The following is an 18355-nucleotide window of genomic DNA, read 5'->3' as shown; positions in this document are numbered from 1 at the left end:
ACCTTGTTTTTTTAAAGTGAGACTTACCTGTACATGAATTACAGTAGAAATGTTGGAGCCAAAATCTGCCTGAACAAAACTAAATGGATCAGCCAGACTGCATACCTGAATGCTCTAAAAACTGGAACACAAGAAACCCCCAAAAATATGGCCCCCAGCATTGCACTGCCGAGCGAGCGCCTCGGGATGTATAAATTTAGTAAGAAAGAATTTAAAGAGAAGACACGGAGTGCCGAGATCTCTGTGTACCACTTGTCAAAACGGAGGAGTAATTGATGCGAAGAGGTTCTGCCGGAGGCTAGACAGACGGGTTAGAGGCATTGATCAATCACAGTGACATGTTTTTAAATAAAACTCTTTGAAAAAAGTTTCTTTCAGATGGACACAAGGCAGCTCACATCAGCAGATTTATAAAAAACTATGTTTTTGGTGTTTTGAACATGTTCTTGTGGCATTTTTCTCATGATGGAGGACATATTTAAAGAAAATATTGCATTTCTGAGTATTTTTTATTTAAATTGTGTTGAATCAGGAAAATGTCGCTCGAAATACTGTGATGTAGAAGCTGCTATGGCAAGTCACAAGCTCCCTGGTCCGCTCCATATTGATGCATTCGATTGTAGACAAATATTTCCATGAATGTCTTTGTTTTTCTGGAATCTGGATCAAAACTGGATGGCTGGGTGGCTCCAATTTGCTTGCAATTTTTGTTGTACAAGAAATGATAGGTTGGGGGTGTGAGGGGCGTTAAATAAACAGATGGATGATGGGAAAGGGGGTATTACTTTGCACCAACAATCCCTCTGAGGTGAACTTTTAATGAACTACTGCCTGTCTGCAGAAACTATGTCCTAAAAAACCGACACTGGATTTTGATGTGGGCTAAAAATGGCATAATCATAATCAAAAGACCACTGGGAATGCTGTTGAAATTGATCAAAAGATGATTGGAGAGGGACTTTTAGAACAAACTTCATGTAAAATCTTACCTTTTACAGTCTTTCAGGTTCACTCTGGTCCCTAAACATAAACTGCATGAATAATAAAGGCCTCACTCACCTTTTGGGGCAGGTTCTGGGTGTATTCTGAAGCTTCTTTTCATCTTGTGGACTTTCTGAACCTGTTTCCACAGCCCAAATCTTAATGCGATCCTTTACAGCCTGGACGCCATTTATAATTTCCGGCTCCTGCTTCTTAGTCTCAACTTCCTCCTTGACGGTCGACTCAAACAGAAGACTGATTCTGCGCTTGATGCTGTTCCCTCCGGTGTAATCTTCCTTCTGTTCGTTGGCACCATCTTCTCCGTTGGATGGCGCTGGCGCTGCCGGGCTCTCTTTAGGAGGGGCAAGTTCTGGTTTCTGCATCTCACCTTTGGGTTTGATCGTAGAGAGGGCTACAGTAGGCTTTGGGAGCGGAGCTGGACCCCCTGTCTCAAACATAGAGGTGAGCTTGACAGACAGACGCTTTGGAGTGCTGCGCCTGCTGAATGCTGGACTGGTCTCAGAGGAGCTGTCGCTGGTTTGGTCTTCAGTCTTTCGGGCATCGGGAGCTTGAGTTGTGTTCTCCTCTTTTTTGACATCTTTCTGCTCCGAGTTTGTTGTGGTATCCGTGGAGGTTCTTTGGTTTTTCTGGATTACATCCGGCATCTGAACAGGCTCAGGTTTGGGTGTCTCCTCCACAGGAGTGGCTTTCAAGGCAGGAGTTGTAACTTTTGATGAAACATCAGGAGTCTCATCTTTGTGTGGAAGTGCTTCCTTAACTTCTGTTGTTTTTGGTGGTATTTTGGTAATTTTGCTTGCGGTACTTGTTGTAGAAGCTGAGTTGGGGGTAAGTGCTTCAGCTGGGGGGGTCAAAGTAGGTTTGGTGTCACCCGTTTTGCTTGCCGTATTTGTTGTAGAAGCTGAGTTGGGGGTCGGTCCTTCAGCTGGGGGGGTCAAAGTAGGTTTGGTGTCACCAGGTTTGCTTGCCGTACTTGTTGTAGAAGCTGAGTTGGGGGTCGGTCCTTCAGCTGGGGGGGTCAAAGTAGGTTTGGTGTCACCAGGTTTGCTTGCTGTACTTGTTGTAGAAGCTGAGTTGGGAGTCGGTGCTTCAGCTAAGGGGGCCAAAGTAGGTTTGGTGTCACCAGTTTTGCTTGCCGTACTTGTTGTAGAAGCTGAATTGGGGGTTGGTGCTTCAGCTGGGGGGGTCAAAGTAGGTTTGGTGTCACCCGTTTTGCTTGCCGTACTTGTTGTAGAAGCTGAGTTGGGGGTCGGTGCTTCAGGTGGGGGGGTCAAAGTAGGTTTGATGTCACCAGTTTTGCTTGCCGTAATTGTTGTAGAAGCTGAGTTGGGGGTTGGGGCTTCAGCTGGGGGGCTCAAAGTAGGTTTGGTGTCACCAGTTTTGCTTGCCGTACTTGTTGTAGAAGCTGAGTTGGGGGTCGGTCCTTCAGCTGGGGGGGTCAAAGTAGGTTTGGTGTCACCAGTTTTGCTTGCCGTACTTGTTGTAGAAGCTGAGTTGGGGGTCAGTGCTTCAGCTGGGGGGGTCAAAGTAGGTTTGGTGTCACCCGGGATAGTCGGTTTAACACTCTGAGCTGGTTTTGCCTTAGAGCCAGCATTGGTGGACTTAGGACCTTGGATATGGCGAACCACTGAGTTCCTTTGTAAACTGAAGGGTTTAGGAGCCAGAATAGGCTTTGGGGCTAAAGCTGGTTTGGGTTTAAGGGACTCTCCTGTATGGGAAGCAACAACAGAACTTTCCATAGTTGAGTCACTGCAAAAAAACACAGAGAGAGAAGAGTTACAGCAAACTAAATAAACAGGAATGAACACAGTTAAAATAGATAATTGAGTTCCAAAAAAGCATGGCTTCCTGCCATCTATGAAGACGAGCCGATAAGTCAGGTTGGTCTACATTTTTTTGCAGCCGCTTTTCCCAGCAGGGGTTAAGTGAAACTAATCAATCGCACTAAACAAACATCTCTTGTGAAATATCCCGCTGATGGATTCATGTTCCATTTTGGTTGTTTGTTTCCATTCCTCATCTTTTTTTTAACACAATCCAGTTTGTCAAAGTCAATTCCTGTCCTATTGCTGTCACTCAAGTTGTAGATGTTCACTGAAGTAAACAAGCTCTGAAAGGGTTTTTCATGAAAGACGATGCTTCCTGGACTCATAGCAAAATAGGAAACCAAACCAAAAAAAAAAATTCACTTTGTTGCTTTAAAAATTTTTTTTAACAAAGCTATTATGTTTAAACCGACTATTTTAGCTAATAAATATGTTTGTAAATGGACACTGATGAGAAAATGCTTTAAAAATACAACACTATTCCATAAATTTCCAAAATCCTGTATTGAAAAAAAGAAAAAAAAGATTTATAAGATGTGGCACCGTTTTACAAAAGTCATCTGACACTGGAAGGAAGTTGATATTCATGTTTTCCCGGCTGCACAGCATGTTTCACACCAGCTATAGGGAACCCCATCAACAAAGGCAAGGCGCCCGCCCATGCATCCACACGGGATTAGAACACCAGGACCTCTCAAGGAACTGAAGGAGACACAGGCAATCAGATACCACCTGAACACTTGACAGACATTCTGTTGAAATAGCAACAGTGGCATTTCCTAATTAGTAACGCAAAAATGCCTGTGGTTTCATACCACAGGTATTGCATGCAGCATCTGGTTGGTCCTGTAAGACACATGCACAGACCAGTAACTCCACACCCCTTCAGCTTGATTCACTCACAATACCGGCAAAAAGAGAACCCTGTTGTGTAGAGAAAATACAGCAGGTTAAAATAAGCTGTTTTGCTCCCAAACAAAAGCCATGAAGTTTTTTTTTTTTTTTTTTTTTTTTTTTTACTTTTCATGTGATATGTGTTCTTGTGTTGCCACAGAAGACCCAGCACCTGTGGGTGTGTGTTATTGTGTAATAGGATGAGCTATTCATTAAGGCTGGGCAATGCCCTGTGTTTGTTTCTTCTCCCTGCATCTGAACCCCTGAGAGCGTCCAGAAGGTGTAGCTCTGTCGTTCAGTGAGGAGATCTCTCTGTCAAATTTATGCCCCCGCAGCTTTTTTTTTTTGTTTTGCAGAGAACTTTCTCCACTTTTTTTTTTTTAAATCTTTGTTTGGTGCCTGTCCTCTTCTCGGCTAAGGTCTTTTCCTCCAGCTGCCTTTGGTTCTGCTGTTTACCTTTACCTTATGATAGAGTGATGCTGTGAAGCCACAGTTTTACATTAGTCACACCACATTTAACTGTACATCAAGATGCAATATGGTGTCATCTGCATAGAAAATAATCAATCAAAGCTTTTTGTTGTTAATAAGTTACTAATGAACAAGTCAACTAAGAGCTTCCAGTCATTGAACCAACAAAGAGGATAGAATAAATAATTTTAAATCAGGAACCTCGACTGTCAATTAAATTACTTCAAAATAAATTGCATATGTTCATTACATATATTATAAAAAAGAATACAACAACTAGTAACGCTAGTAAACTTCCCTCTTGTTTACCTGTTGTCTTTTTCTGTTTTTTTGTTTACCTGTTGTCTTGAGGCAGTTAGTCATACAAGTGAAGAACCGGATGGAGTAGGAAGACGTTCCAGCGTAAAAGTCCTCCTGCGCTGTCCGTGATTGTATCTTCTGACGGTTTTCTGCTGTCTTCTGTCCGTTTTTTTCTGTCTCACCTCTGCTTTCTGTCATTGTCACAGCACGGAGACGTCACACAGATGCAACACCCGCAGACACGCCCTCTGTAAGTGATTAGACGGCCAACAGACAGGAAAAGGTGGGTTTCACTTCAAAATAAAAGCTCATTGTGGCATTTATAAGCGTAGGCCTGGGATGTGTTTGTCTTTCAATCATCTCAATACATGGTATATGAATCAAATATACAGAAAAGATTCAGTTAACCTTTTGGCACTAAAATACAGTTCAATTATGTTCCATCAATGTGTACAATCAAGAAATTTATAATTAATTTTGCAGTTAAAATTATAAATGAAAATACATTTTAACTTAATTTAACTTTTTTTACTGGTACTTTTTATTTTGAGCAACAAAAACAAAATGTTAATAAGCATTAATAAACCTTAAAATCAGGCATTTTGGGTCTTTCAGGCTGTGTTATTCTTTGTGGTTAAAAAAAAGTGTGTGATATGTACTTATTCAGGTATTGTTTGCAGTGCTGTGAAAAAGTGCAGTTCACACAACACACATACCTCGATGTGGTTCACCTTTAGCAAATAATTGACCTGACTTGGTAGAACCGAGCTTGTAACTGGATGTCTACTGTTTGCAAAAAGGCAAAATGGATGAGAGAACCACAGGATGAGAAACTAATAAAGTTAGCCAGAAACCAATTATTTACTTCCTAACTGACTACAATTTACCAACACAATCATGTTTATGATCTTCAACCGATACTACTGTTATTCTCATGACGAGATTGATTTTTCAATACATATCTGTGTCCTTTACATCCCTAACATTGACAAAATTGCTTTGAGCGAATAAAAAAAGAACAACCAGAAAATGTCTAAAGTATTATTGAAATACCAATTTAGTGAAATGTTCTTTAACAGAAGATTTAAGCATTTAGTCACAGAAACATCAAACTACTTAACGATGGTCAAAGCCTTCCCCTGCGACGTCCTTGTCTGATGCAACTCTCTCCTTGACCTTCCGTGGTCCATGTTCAGTGTGGTTGACAACATGCCAAAACTAAACTGGAACAAACAAGAAAAACAATCAAAAACTGTCAACCATAGTTGACTTGACTAGAGCAAACCACAGTGAAGAACCTTACAAGAAGTGGCCAGCAAAGTGTCATCCAAGAGGTCACATAATACCTCAAAACAACATCCATACAACATAATGTCTCACATAAAGACCCACTCAAATGAAAATTGTATTTTCAGTTTTTAACATGTTCTTGTAGCATTTATGTCATGATGGAAGACATATATAAAGACAATTAAGCTTACTGTTGCATTTCTGAGAATGTCTTTATTCAAATCATTGGGAATCAGGAGCAGAAGAAAAACTGTGTTTTTTTATCTTGTCCTGTCCAACAGCTGAGCAAGCAGAGCTGAAGGCCTCTTGTGTTGGATCGATTTTACTGTTACAACATGGGTTTATGGATCTTCACACAAACAGAGTGTGTATTGTAATGAACCCCCTTTGTATTTGAGGCTAAGCTTTATATACAATAATTGAATTTATATGGATTCCTTGTTGGACCGATGGAAAGGAAAAAAAAGAGAGGGAGAAAGTGGGATGATAGAGATGGTGTGTAAAATCAGTACCCAAGCCTGTATTTGCGCAAATGTGAAAAAGCAGGTGGGTTGAATGAATGTGTGTGTTAGAGTGTGTCTTAATCACATTGAATGCTCCAGCAAAGGCAGGAGGCCCGGCACCCCAAACCCCAGAGCCAGTGGCAGACAGCGCAGGAGCCTGGCAGATAAAACGACATAATCAAGATAAAAAGACCACTGAGAAAGCTTTTACAAGAGATCGCATGATAATTCAAGTGGGACTTTAACTGAGTATAGAGCCCAGTGTTCATGACTCCACCACAGGAAATTTGAAAGGAAAGGTACTACTGAGCGAAGACAAAAACATTGCCCTTTATGAGCTTTAAAGGAAAATAGCCAGACAACCCCTTACGACTTTTGGAAAAGTGATCTGTGGGTGGGGTGGTGAGGCAAAAGTAAAACTGGAAGATGTCTTTCTCCTTACATCCGGGGTTACATCACCTTAACATTAGAGAAAAAAATTATTAGACTAACAGCCAAATATGCAGGGGGTAGTGTTGTGGTCAAAACTAAAAGAGAAAATCCCTCAACTGTGTAGCCCCCAACCTTAAGATGAAATGAATGTTTTTTCTTACTACAATATTTAATTAACTATTTTGTTTTGCGGACATTTTTGTTCTCTTTACGTCTAAATCTATTAGTTTAGTTCCATTAAAAGTGTAGCAGCTTAAATAAAAGTTTGATTGTTTTTGTTGATTTTCATTTCACATCATAAAACACTAAACTCCTGGCCATTTACTCTTTGGTTCAATGACTGTCTGTCCCTTTCTTTCATGTACCTCCCTTCTACTGTGAACGCATTGGTAGGACTGTGAAAATCCGCCTGTGTTTTTGCCCTGTAAGGTTATGATTAAGCTGCAGGATGAATGCAATACTGTTGTCAGCCTGCTTTTCTTGTTTTCAGACAGGTAACAAACAAAGCAAAACCCCTGTGACCTGTGACACCCACTGCTGTCTTCTTGCTCAAAGCTATCGCATAACTCAAAATATCAAACAGAAGAGGGGCTCTGCAGTGGTGTAGTGGTTAGCACTCTTGTCTCAGTGAAAAGGCCTTGGATTGAATCCCAACTGGGTTCTTTCTGTGTGGCGTTTGCTTTTTCTCATGCATGTGTTTTCTGTAGGTGGGATCTCCCAAATTTGACCTAGGAACAAAATGGAACGAATAACTGACCCAAAACATGCATTGTGGGTCAGTTATTCGTTCCTTTGTTCTTTTGTTCCTAGGTCAAATGTGAGTGTGTTCGTGTTGTTTTGTGGCCATGGAACTTTTTAAAATTTAGTTTTTTCTTTCTTTTTGAAAATATGTCCTTATTGGTGTTAAAAAAAAAAAAACATTTAAAAATATTTGTTACATTTAGAAAGTGCCCTAACTATGTAATGAAGAGATAATTTTTCTTGCCACACAGAAGTTGAGATAAACTCGAGAGCCCAGTGACCCCAAAAGGAATTAAGTGGGTTAAGAAGATGGGCGGATCAACCAAAATACAGACAACTGAAATTTTCATGAATTTCTTTTTTTTACAATTGTTTATATCCAATAAAAAAATGTGTTGCATGATACAGTATGCATCTGCAAGGCATTGCAGATTGTTTACCAAAAGATTTCTTCATTTGCTCATTTGAAATAATTCACTGAATATTTTTAAAGCCATTGCTGTATGAAATTAAAGAACGTTGTTTTTAATTAAAAATTTCATTCCATCTTTACTCCCTTTGCGTTTTAATTTAGCCCTTTTATACTTGACACATGAATTTATTTCCAGCTATGAAAAGCTAAATTTATTCCATTGTGACTTTGTTTTCATGCTAATTAAGGTATGTTTGGAGCAGATGTGGTTTGATACATAGTAGCAGCAATAGATGTTCAATAGTTAGAGGACATTTAAGTTAAAAGCATTTAGACTAAGGCCACATGCAGAAAAAATATAACTTGATTATGATAATAAGTATTATTGAGGTCAAACAGTGTTAACAGAGTGTGTGTTTGATTTAAACTGTTATTAATAATACAAACAAACAAAATATGATAAAGGTCTTAAAGCTGTTTTATTTCTGCTATTGTTTCTCAGGTATTGAGAACAAACTGTTTCTTCATTATATAATTAAGGCACTTTCTAAAACTAATACATATTATTAAATGTTGTTTTAAAATACAAACAATGGTAATTTTTGAAATAAGAAAGAAAAAACACATTCTGGACATCTGAAAAGTATTACTTTGAAAGTTTTAACCGGAAGTCCTTTGCCGTGATCTTTCCAGCTTTGTTATGTTTTGATTTTTGAACTGGACAAGCGAGTTCTAAGATGAAAAGCTGCCTTATTCACTACAAGACAAAAGAGTAGGCATTCAGGCTTCTCTGTGGGCTACCTTTTCTCACAGCAGGAACTGCCCATCAGCTGCCACAAAGCAAACTCCTATTTGCATGTGACCCGGGCCTTCACAACGGAAATTTGCGTGGCCTTTATTTTACTCTGAAGCAGGAAACACAACACCGGTGAACTTTCACCAAATTTGACATTTCTTGTGTTTTCATCTACCCTAATAATTGAATATATGAATGTCTAAATTGGATAAAAGAAAAAAAGTAAGTACGAGAATAAATAAATTGAAAATAACGAAACATTTTAACGAAAAAAAAGCTTGTAAACTTGTAATTGAATCTTTTCTATGGACCGCATCTGAGTCTGAAATAAATAAATAAAAAGTGTTGTTGTAATAATCTCTGAAAGGGTATTTCATCATTTATACGCAAGGTTTTTACACACCCTATGTTTCTTGCCAAAGTTTCAAAAACACATTTTGAAACACTATTTTGTTTTCTGATAAAAATGAAACACCTATTAGATATATTAATTTGCATTACATTGTGCTGTGTGTACACTTATTGTTTGTATTTTTTCTTTTTTTTTTTTTTGCCAGTATACAATTCTAAAAATCTGTGGGATTTTATTTCCGCCCCCTGGTGGATGAGATAGGCAAGCGCAGTGCAGCTTCGCTGAGCGGGTTGTCATGGTGACGGTTATAGCATGTGCTTACAAAAACAAGAGCCCAGCCGTCCACCGCAAGCTAACTCGACATTCGACACTGTCGACGCCATCTTTCCCTTTCCCCCCACCTCCACCAGGAAGGAGAACGGCCGAACCCCTGGTTCCGACCCACAGACGGAGGGAAGAAATGAGCGAAGCCAAAGCCCGCAGCGACGCGCCTGTTGCTGATAACGTCCCCGGCGGCGGCGGCGGGCACGGCACCGCGGCTCCTCCGCGGGAGCGCAAGGCCGGCGGGGGTGTCCTGAAGAGGCTCAAGTCCCGCCAGAACAAGGTGGACAGCAGGCCCGTGGCAGAGGAAGACCTGCGGACCAAGAGTGGACCCATAACTCCTGAGGATGTACTGGGGCTGCGCGTGGCTACGAGAGGTTCGAGTCCCTTAAATTAGTTCTTTTTCCCCAGGAAGTGTCCATTTAGATTCCCTTATCAGAATAAAACGAACACAAGCAGAATAAAACAGGTGTAGTATAAATTCTTCATTAAAAGGTGACATTATTGTGTCACAATGACTTTTGCCATCCTCTAAATAGAAATCGGTTATCTGTGTCATGGACAGCAGCACTGCTTAAAAACTTCATCTATTACATCAGTCTGTTACATTTATAGAAATAAAAATTTCCTTTCAGGGATAACGTACCTTAATTAGAAGCTTAATTCATTTACAAAAATAAAAGCACGTTTTTTTAATTTACTCACCAATGCTTTTAGAATTTCCTAAATTAATAGATATGTTTAATTGGTGTTTTTGGAAAACCTTTTCACACTGACTACATCAGTGAATCCATCTGTTCAGCTGTCCACGTCTTTTGAACCAATCATCTTGCAGCAGCTCGATGCCTTTAGGCATGCACATTTGATTAGCAGGAGGTGGTTTATAGTAAGTGACTCTGCAAGTGATGATCTAGTTTTTAGACGAGCAAAAGCAAATGAGTTTCTGGGATTTGAACACAGAGATCCTCCAAAAACATCCAGTGAGCTGCAGATAAACTTAACGTGTTCCTCTGTGCACTGATCCAAACTGCTTAGATGGACAAGCTTGCCTCATATTGTGTAATATTAATTTCTATTATTTTTCTGTCATTGGCACAGGCTACCTCTGCAAACCAGAGGAGAATATTTATAATATCGACTTTGTGCGCTTTAAAATCAGAGACCTGGAGACAGATACTGTCCTGTTTGAGATCGCTAAACCCCCACATACAGGTACGGCACCCACCTTCCCTCTCCCTGCTGCTGCCACAAAAGGGATTACTCTGGAAATGTTTGAGAACTGTCAGAGAAATGATGAAATGCTTTGATCTAATCTCGCTTTTTGCTAGATGATGAGGAGGAGAACAGAGCGGGAGATGCCAGTGCCGGCCGGTTTGTGCGATACCAGTTCACCCCGGCCTTCCTGCGGCTAAGAACCGTGGGAGCTACGTCAGTGACTCACACACACACACACACACCCACACACCCACACACACACACACACACCCACACACACACACACTCACACCCACACACACCCAAGAAAAGCCATACTGACCTGTTCAATCAGAACAATTGCAGCCTTTATTGCTAATCAGCTGCAAACCCAAACTGACTAATGACAAGGAAATGACCGACAGATCAAACTGCAACATCCCAACCCCTAAGTTGGCTTTTTTTTAATTTCAGGGTGGAGTTCACGGTCGGCAGCCGGCCTTTGAACAACTTCCGCATGATTGAGAGACACTACTTCCGGGACCACCTGCTGAAGAGCTTCGACTTCGACTTTGGCTTCTGTATCCCGAACAGCTGTAACACATGTGAACACATCTATGAGTTCCCTCAGCTCTCCGACAGTCTGGGTGAGTCACGGTTTACAAACATGTAATGTTGGCGCACCACACTCAGAGAGGACGGCCTACACCTTTAGCTGTCTGTGCTCCCACCCTCTGCTGATCTCAGGCAAACGGATTCGCTGACATGACGTGAAAGCAACATCTGTTTTGACACGACCGCATCTGTAACGAAGAGCTGCTCTGCTTTAAGCCAGAAAATAAAACAGTGACGAATCTACAAGGGCAAAAACAGAGTCATAACATTGTAGGAACATGGATCAAGGGACTGCAACCTGAGGCTCCAGAGCCACATGTGGCTCTTTCCCCCCTCTATTATAGCTCTCTGGTTGAAAAAAAGAATGTTTTTTATTTTAAAAAGTATTTTTCAGACTGTAAGGCGCATCAAGTGAAACTAATCAGTCGGATAAGTCAAACTTTATGCATCTTATTAACAAACAGTTGAAGTGAAGTACGTCATCCTGCGGGGCTCAGTACCCATAATGCCCTAACAATCCATCAAGCCGCGTCGCTTCTTAGTTTATCAAAGTTGTACTAAAACAGTTACACAGATCTTTGAGCGCCGTGTACCGCAGACAATTAATTAGAGGTCAGTAAGCAAAACTCAGGGCCTATACCATTCTATTCTTAAGCCTTTTATAGTAAAAAGTATCCATGTATATGATCATTTATTACCTTTGGCACACAAAAGAACGAATATTTTAAGAAATATCAGTTATTTTCCTGAGCTCTTTTCCAACCCAGAAATAAGACGACTCGATCTATGTGGCGCCGGCTTTCGCTCCTTGTGGGTGGCGCCCATTTCATGATGTCACCCTATGCCGGCCTCGGCAGCGTGTCTGCGTCGCGGCCAAGAAAACAAACAACATCCAAAATTTAGCAACGATGGATGTGCATATTGTGCATATAAAAGGAAAACGTTTTGTCGATCACTGCTGGCTCCATGGAAGGGGTGTTTTTGTTACCCTTGGGGCGGTGCTGACAGCGCAGATTCTTCCTGGAAGGGGCTGTTCTCACCGCTCTACATCTCAACGTGACAACCCGCTTGTTTTCGTGGATTGGGAGATTGGGAGAAATCTGTGAATGAATCAGAATACCACTTTGGAGTTTCTTTTTATGAGGAACGAACTTTATAAAACAAAAACTTAAAAAAATGATTTTGCAAGGTATAGGCCCTTTAAGTTGCTGCAAATTATAAGGCGGATTTCTATTAAGAAAAAAATTCAAGGATCTTAAGGGCAACTAATGGTCAGAAAAATCGGTAAGGGTCACTAAATTAGGTAAGATTTAATTGAATCGGTTAGTTTAAAAGGGGCCCAAGTCCAAGAAGTTTGTTTTTCCAGGAAATGATTTTAATTGCATGGCTTAAAGGGAGGCTACACCAAATGATTAATACTTTACCCAGATTTAGCACCAGTTCATAGCTTACAAATGCTATAATATGAAGCACCTCACTTTGATAATTTCAGAGGACTAGAAAAATAAAGTCTTTGGACTTGGGCCCGTCTTGAATTAAACAGGGGCGCTGCCATATTGGATAACTAGTGCTGCCATCTATGGGATAAAGCAAAACCCATGCAAGAGAGGCCCAAGTCCAGGAAGTTTGCACGTAATGCATTTAAATGTCAAGCATAGTCTATACATTACAATGGACTTGGGACCTTTTTGCACATAATCAGATAGCTTTTCCATTGAAGACCATAGAACATATAATATCCCTATTTTGAAAATTTGTGGACTTGGATCCCTTTTGAACTAACCGATTCAATTTTAGTTAGAAGGGAGCTGGTTTAGCTCGTGCTGGTTTGCGGTGCTTTCCGTCCGTGAAACCAGGGTTCGAATTCGGGCTGCTCCCTGTTCCCTTCTCTACTTCTGTGCCGGTCCCAAGCCCAGTTGCTTTGAGAAGGTTGCATCAGTTCCAGGCATCTGGCATAAAACATTGCCAAGTTTACCATGCGACTTGTTTGCTGTGGCGACGCCTGATGGGTAAAGGCCGAAAGAGAAAGAAGATTCAATTTTAGTTAGTTAGGTTTACAGATTTCTGTCTGAGATGCACCACAAAGGGTAAGATCAACTGTGTATACTTTTATTTTTTAATTCAGCTGACAATACACACATCTCGCTTCAACCTTTGCTGCATTGAAATTATTTTAAGAGTCTCAGCCCTGTCTGATTTCCAGCTCTCCCTGAAGTGCTTGGTTCATACTACCTAAATCAGATGTGTTCAGTCAATCAGGATGTGGAATCACTTGAGTCAGCCAATTAGAAGAAAGATGGCCAAGAAGAGCTGGAAACCGGCCAGGATTGTAGCTCTGGCTTGGCCGGCCCTGTTGTATGGTATAGGATGTCCTTTATTTTGAAAGGAAGTCATGTGAACCTCTGTCAAAAGTTATAAACTATCATATTTTAAATAAAGGATAATTTCTTTTTATGTTTATGTTTTATTTATGTCAAAAACAATAGTTAATCTATATTTATCAAACAATAACTAAATATAAATTAGTATCCTATTTTTCTAAGGGGGGAAGTAAGACTTTGTGACTCTTTAAGCGTTGAGGGTTGCAGACCCCTGACATGGACAATTCAGGTCAGATCAGCTGTGTAAAACTTTTTAGAAAAACTAAAGACTAATGTTTTTTTTGTCCGTCTGCAAATATTGCATTTAGATTTAGCCTGTTCTTCTGACTCAACCAGGTAGAATCAGCCAAAGCAAAGATTAGTATGTGGTCAGTGTCGAGAAGGAGGAAGAAACCAGCCTTGTTTACAGAAAGTGTCTCCAAATGTAGAACTGAAACAAAAATAAACCAACATTTTTAATTGCAGAGCAGGCAAAGTTCATGTTTTAGTTCTCTGTTAGACCTTTGCTTGAGGAGACAGAGATACAGTTTATTTCCAAAAGCATTTACTCACTCATCCAAATGATTACATTCAGGTGTTCAGATCTCCTCCATGGTGGACACAGGTGTGTGAAATCCATTCCTGAGGCACGCCGGTTGCTTCCACAGACATTTGTGAAAGTACGATGAATACCAGAGTGGTGCTGAGAGAGAGGTCTACTAATACTGAGTACAGCCAGTGTGAGCATCAGCAGCGGAAGCATTTGGTGGGAATCAACCCAACGGGGTCAGAAGAGGTCAACAGTTTTCTTACAGACCTCCAAACTTCAGATGACTTTCAGATTAGCTCATGAACAGTGACATAAAGTTTAATGGAATGGGTTTTTATGACAGCTGTTTCTGAGCTGTCCCTCCCCAGGTACAAAGCTTTGACTGCAGTGATGTGAAGCTAACGATGGCTGACTCTCCATCTAGGAACTTGGCCAACGTGTCAGTAAACACCTGACTGCAAGAGTGAAGTTAGCTTGGCCCCTCACTTCTAGTGAAACGAACCCTCAGTGCTTCAGCAAACAATTCCTAGCTGCCAACTCTGTGGGAACAGTTTAGGGATGACTCTGTAACGGCACGGAAGAGCAATGTTGGAGTGGGAGCACTTCACTGACTTCTGAAATAATGGTCGAGCATTCCTGTTAGACCCTCTCTGATCATCTTGTGATCGTAAAAACATTCCCAGTGGTCTTTTAGTCATGAATACGTAGTTTTTTAGCCAAAATCAAAAACCTGTGTTGTTTTCTAGAATATATTTTCTGCAGTAGTTAATTAGAAATTCACCTCTAAATTGCGGGCGGAACTTTTGGTAACCACACCCCTCTTTCCCTCCCCGTTAGTGAGTGTTGAGAGTTTCCGGGCTTCCCAGTGTAGTAGATTTTTTTTTCAAACAGCATTTTTTCTTCTGCTCCTGACTTACGACGATTTGAATAAAGAAAAACAATTTGGAGCTTAATTTTGTTTATATTTGTCCTCCATCCTAACTCCACAAGAACATGTTAAAAACACCCAAAACACAATTTTCATTGGAGCCGGTGTTTAACCTTCCTAAACCTGAGAGATGAAACTGCTACGACTGCAAAGGCTGGGGCGACAGCACATTCAACCCAATAGATTCAGAGTGGGATGTAAGTTCAGTTCATTTGAGTGTAAAGACCGATGAGCCAATACTTTTGGCAATACGTCATACAACTAAGTGTAGTGTTTTTCCTTTTTTTTTCCCACAAAGAGCACAAACACTGCAGCCCACAGGCCTCATAAACTCCACAATGTACAAAGAAGTCAAATGCAGGCACTTTCCGTATGTCTTTATGCAAACTGGCGGTCGGAACCTGAAGAGTAAAACATGGACTTGCTGAGCATGCAAATAGAGTCTTTCAATCATCAGCAGTGTACTCGGAAAAGCCAAAAATTCCAGTTTCTACATCGGAATAGTTTAAAGGCAATCATGCAGATCTGTGAACTTTAGTTCCTGTTAACTACTGTTGCTAGTCTTGTCCTTTTCCTCCCTCTGACATATTTGAGCAATACATGTTGCTTAGGTCTTCTATGTTTTAAATGAGCTCATTAGAAAAATATAACGTTTGAAAAAAACTCTGAATGCCTCATTTGTAAGCATGTTTCAATACCTTCAACGTAAATGTTCTATAAACTCTTATCACATTATCATAAAGTTGGATTTTCATTACAGTAAGAGATCTTGTGACCAGGGTCTGCTGGTTGTTCCAAGAACTCGGCTGAAAACAAAAGGTGACAGAGCCTTCGCAGCAGTCGCTCCATCTCTCTGGAATTCCCTCCCCCTTAGCCTCAGATCTGTGGACTCAGTACTTTCTTTTAAAAAGCAGCTTAAAACATATCTTTTTAAAATGGCGTTCTCTTAACCTTGTCTTATTTCTATATGTGTTTTACATTGTGTGTTTCGTGCTTTTATGTTTACTGTAAAGCACTTTGTGATTCTATATCTTGAAAGGTGCTATACAAATAAAGCTTATTATTATTATTATTATTTTTAAATTTCATTGCCATCCATCAATTTTTCCAACTTGCTTAATCCTTTTTTAGGATTATTGGGTTACTGGAGCCTATAACTACTGTCAGGCGAAAATGGGGTATAGGTTTTAATGTCCTTTTTTTGGGGAGGTAGAGTTTTCAGAATTATTTTCTGAGAGAAAACATGAAACCAAACAAATAATGAACACCGTCTAGTACTGTTGAATGACTCCGATATAAATCAATGCCCTTGTTGTAAAGTTGTTCAAGTGTTTGAATGTTTCAACAGTTTACTGAACGATGATGTCAGTCCAGTGACTTTTAGGTTTGTTTGAATTTTTTCAGTTTGCATTGGATGTATGTGAAAGGGGAAAAGCGTTCCAGGGTCATTAAAATGCTCGTATTGTCTGTGTTGCAGTGCGTCAGATGGTGGAGTGCCCTTATGAAACCCGATCGGACAGCTTTTACTTCGTCGACAACAAGCTGGTCATGCACAACAAGGCAGACTACGCTTACAATGGAGGACAGTGATGTGGAGATTTTGTGCATGCACATACACATGCAATCATCCACACGCGTACAGTACATCCATATATGTATGAGACAAGGTCAAACTGCCCTTTTATTTATTTTTTTGCAGGTTTACATTCAAATATCCAGCAACCCAATGCTAACATTGCAGTGGTAAGCAATATTGGAGCTATCCAGCTGTACAGTTTGAGCCAGTTTGAGCCTCCGCATTTTCCTCAGAGGAGGAAAATGAAGATGTACATAGATCTAGTTGTCTGCATGTGGCTGCATCAGAATGGAGCAGAGCAGGAAGACTTTGGCTTGTCCATTTCCGTTGCTGGATCACAACTGAGAGGTTTTTCAATTGGCATTTTTATATCTGCTCCTGATTAACCTCAATCTGACTAAGGAAACATTCAGAAATGCAGTTTTAAGATGAAATTGTTTCATATATGTCCCCCATCATGATTAAAGTGCTACAAGAACATCTTAAAAACATAGAAAGTACCATTTTCATTGGAGGGGGTCTTTAAATGCGCACTCCATCCCCAGACGACAGGGATAGTTCCATACCATCAGAAGCAGCTGTTTTCAGAGCTGCCGCTTCATGATCCACTTCAAACAGCACTGGGGACAAAGAAGCCATCCACAAAAACAGCCCTGTCAAAAAAACATGCTCACTCCTGCTGTGGCCTCCACACATTAGCGGACGGATTTTTTTTCTTTTTGTCATTTGTTTCTGTTTCATTGAAAGCTGAAAATAGATTAAGTTATTCTTATGTAAGTAAGCAACTGCAGTTGAACCAACAAGAAGCCTAATTTAAAAGGAAGTAAAATAAAAACACTTTTCAGGGATCAGTACATGTGATGCATGTCATAATGTAAAATTAAAAAAAGGGGAATAATATGCTTTTGACTTTTAATGAAGTCAGTAGTGAACTTTTTTTCCTGTTATTTTATAAGTGACATCACATGTGTATTTTAGGGGTGTAACAATTCATTAGAACAACAGTTCGATTCATTTCATAATTTGTCGTTGACGACATGATTCATAGTGTTGAACGATCCGATTTACTGATCTAAAATCGATCCAGGACATCTTTAGTCAAAAATTCAACCAAATCCCTGGTACTGAACAGTGCAGGTGAAGCTTTCCAGATTCCTTGTATTTCTTGGAAGATAATCAAGTATAAATTAAATATGTGTACGACCTGACAAACAAGAATTAATGGCAAAGCTGCCAACTTTAGTTTCCTAAAATTGAGCGCACCGTTGTTTTTCCACATCAAAATAATTCAAAGGGAGCATTATTAGAACATTCTAGCTCACTGTATGGTCACATGACTTTGCTAAATTAAGTGATTCCACACATTGGACTGGAATGATGGATTGGTCATTTTTTGGCTGCCGTCACATGTGTGTTGTCAGCTGTGATGCACTTGATCATTTTTACGTTATAGTAAAATAAACCCGCTGGGTCTCTATCCAAATTGTATTTTCCCTAGAATAATTTAATCGATTCATTTCATTTTGAAACTATTTTATAACCGTACAGGTCGATTCGATTAACAACTTGCCTCAGACAGATCGATCTGGTTGGATTGCAGAGATATAAATTGATTCATTGATTAAGTCAATTAATCGTTACACCCCTAATTAATTTTTAACCAATTGGATTTGACTTTAAAACCAATCTTATTACACAGGCTTTAAAAACTTTCAGGTACACAGTGTACTCTGTTTAGGGTTGAATAATTATATATGGTTTGTGAGAAGTAAAATAATAAAAGATCACATTTCCA

The 18355-nt window shown here is 40.1% G+C and overlaps 3 protein-coding genes across 5 annotated transcripts in view; 2 read left to right on the top strand and 1 right to left on the bottom strand.

The window, feature by feature from the left end:
* The window catches only part of LOC101155022 (uncharacterized), a 21450-nt gene extending 16731 nt beyond the window's left edge, over nt 1–4719 (bottom strand). Inside the window, exons 1-2 of the mRNA XM_023955032.2 lie at nt 4529–4719; nt 1060–2748 (exon numbers count right to left, since the gene is read on the bottom strand). Coding sequence (XP_023810800.1) covers nt 1060–2738 — 1679 coding nt within the window. The 5' untranslated portion in view covers nt 2739–2748; nt 4529–4719. The remainder of the gene's footprint in view (nt 1–1059; nt 2749–4528) is intronic.
* Nucleotides 1–18355, top strand: part of LOC101171072 (protein unc-119 homolog B) — a 19879-nt gene extending 1524 nt beyond the window's left edge. Inside the window, exons 2-7 of one of the 3 annotated variants that reach the window (XM_078947458.1) lie at nt 4697–4773; nt 9427–9714; nt 10436–10549; nt 10666–10765; nt 11006–11178; nt 16462–18355. In XM_078947458.1, coding sequence (XP_078803584.1) covers nt 9477–9714; nt 10436–10549; nt 10666–10765; nt 11006–11178; nt 16462–16574 — 738 coding nt within the window. In that variant the 5' untranslated portion in view covers nt 4697–4773; nt 9427–9476 and the 3' untranslated portion in view covers nt 16575–18355. Of the gene's footprint in view, nt 1–4678; nt 4774–9252; nt 9715–10435; nt 10550–10665; nt 10766–11005; nt 11179–16461 lie in introns of those variants that run through there. The other 2 variants (XM_078947457.1, XM_023955031.2) reach the window with 2 other exon arrangements.
* The window catches only part of LOC101154771 (RNA-binding protein Musashi homolog 1), a 38632-nt gene continuing 36865 nt past the window's right edge, over nt 16589–18355 (top strand). Inside the window, exon 1 of the mRNA XM_023955028.2 lies at nt 16589–16727. The gene's annotated coding sequence lies outside the window, so the exon portion shown is untranslated. The remainder of the gene's footprint in view (nt 16728–18355) is intronic.

This window comes from Oryzias latipes, chromosome 5, assembly GCF_053564925.1.
Source record: "Oryzias latipes strain Hd-rR chromosome 5, Olatipes_Hd-rR_3.1".
Taxonomy (NCBI): Eukaryota; Metazoa; Chordata; class Actinopteri; order Beloniformes; family Adrianichthyidae; genus Oryzias; species Oryzias latipes.
The sequence above is the reverse complement of the archived record's forward strand: the minus strand, read 5'-3'. Positions and strand labels throughout refer to the sequence as shown.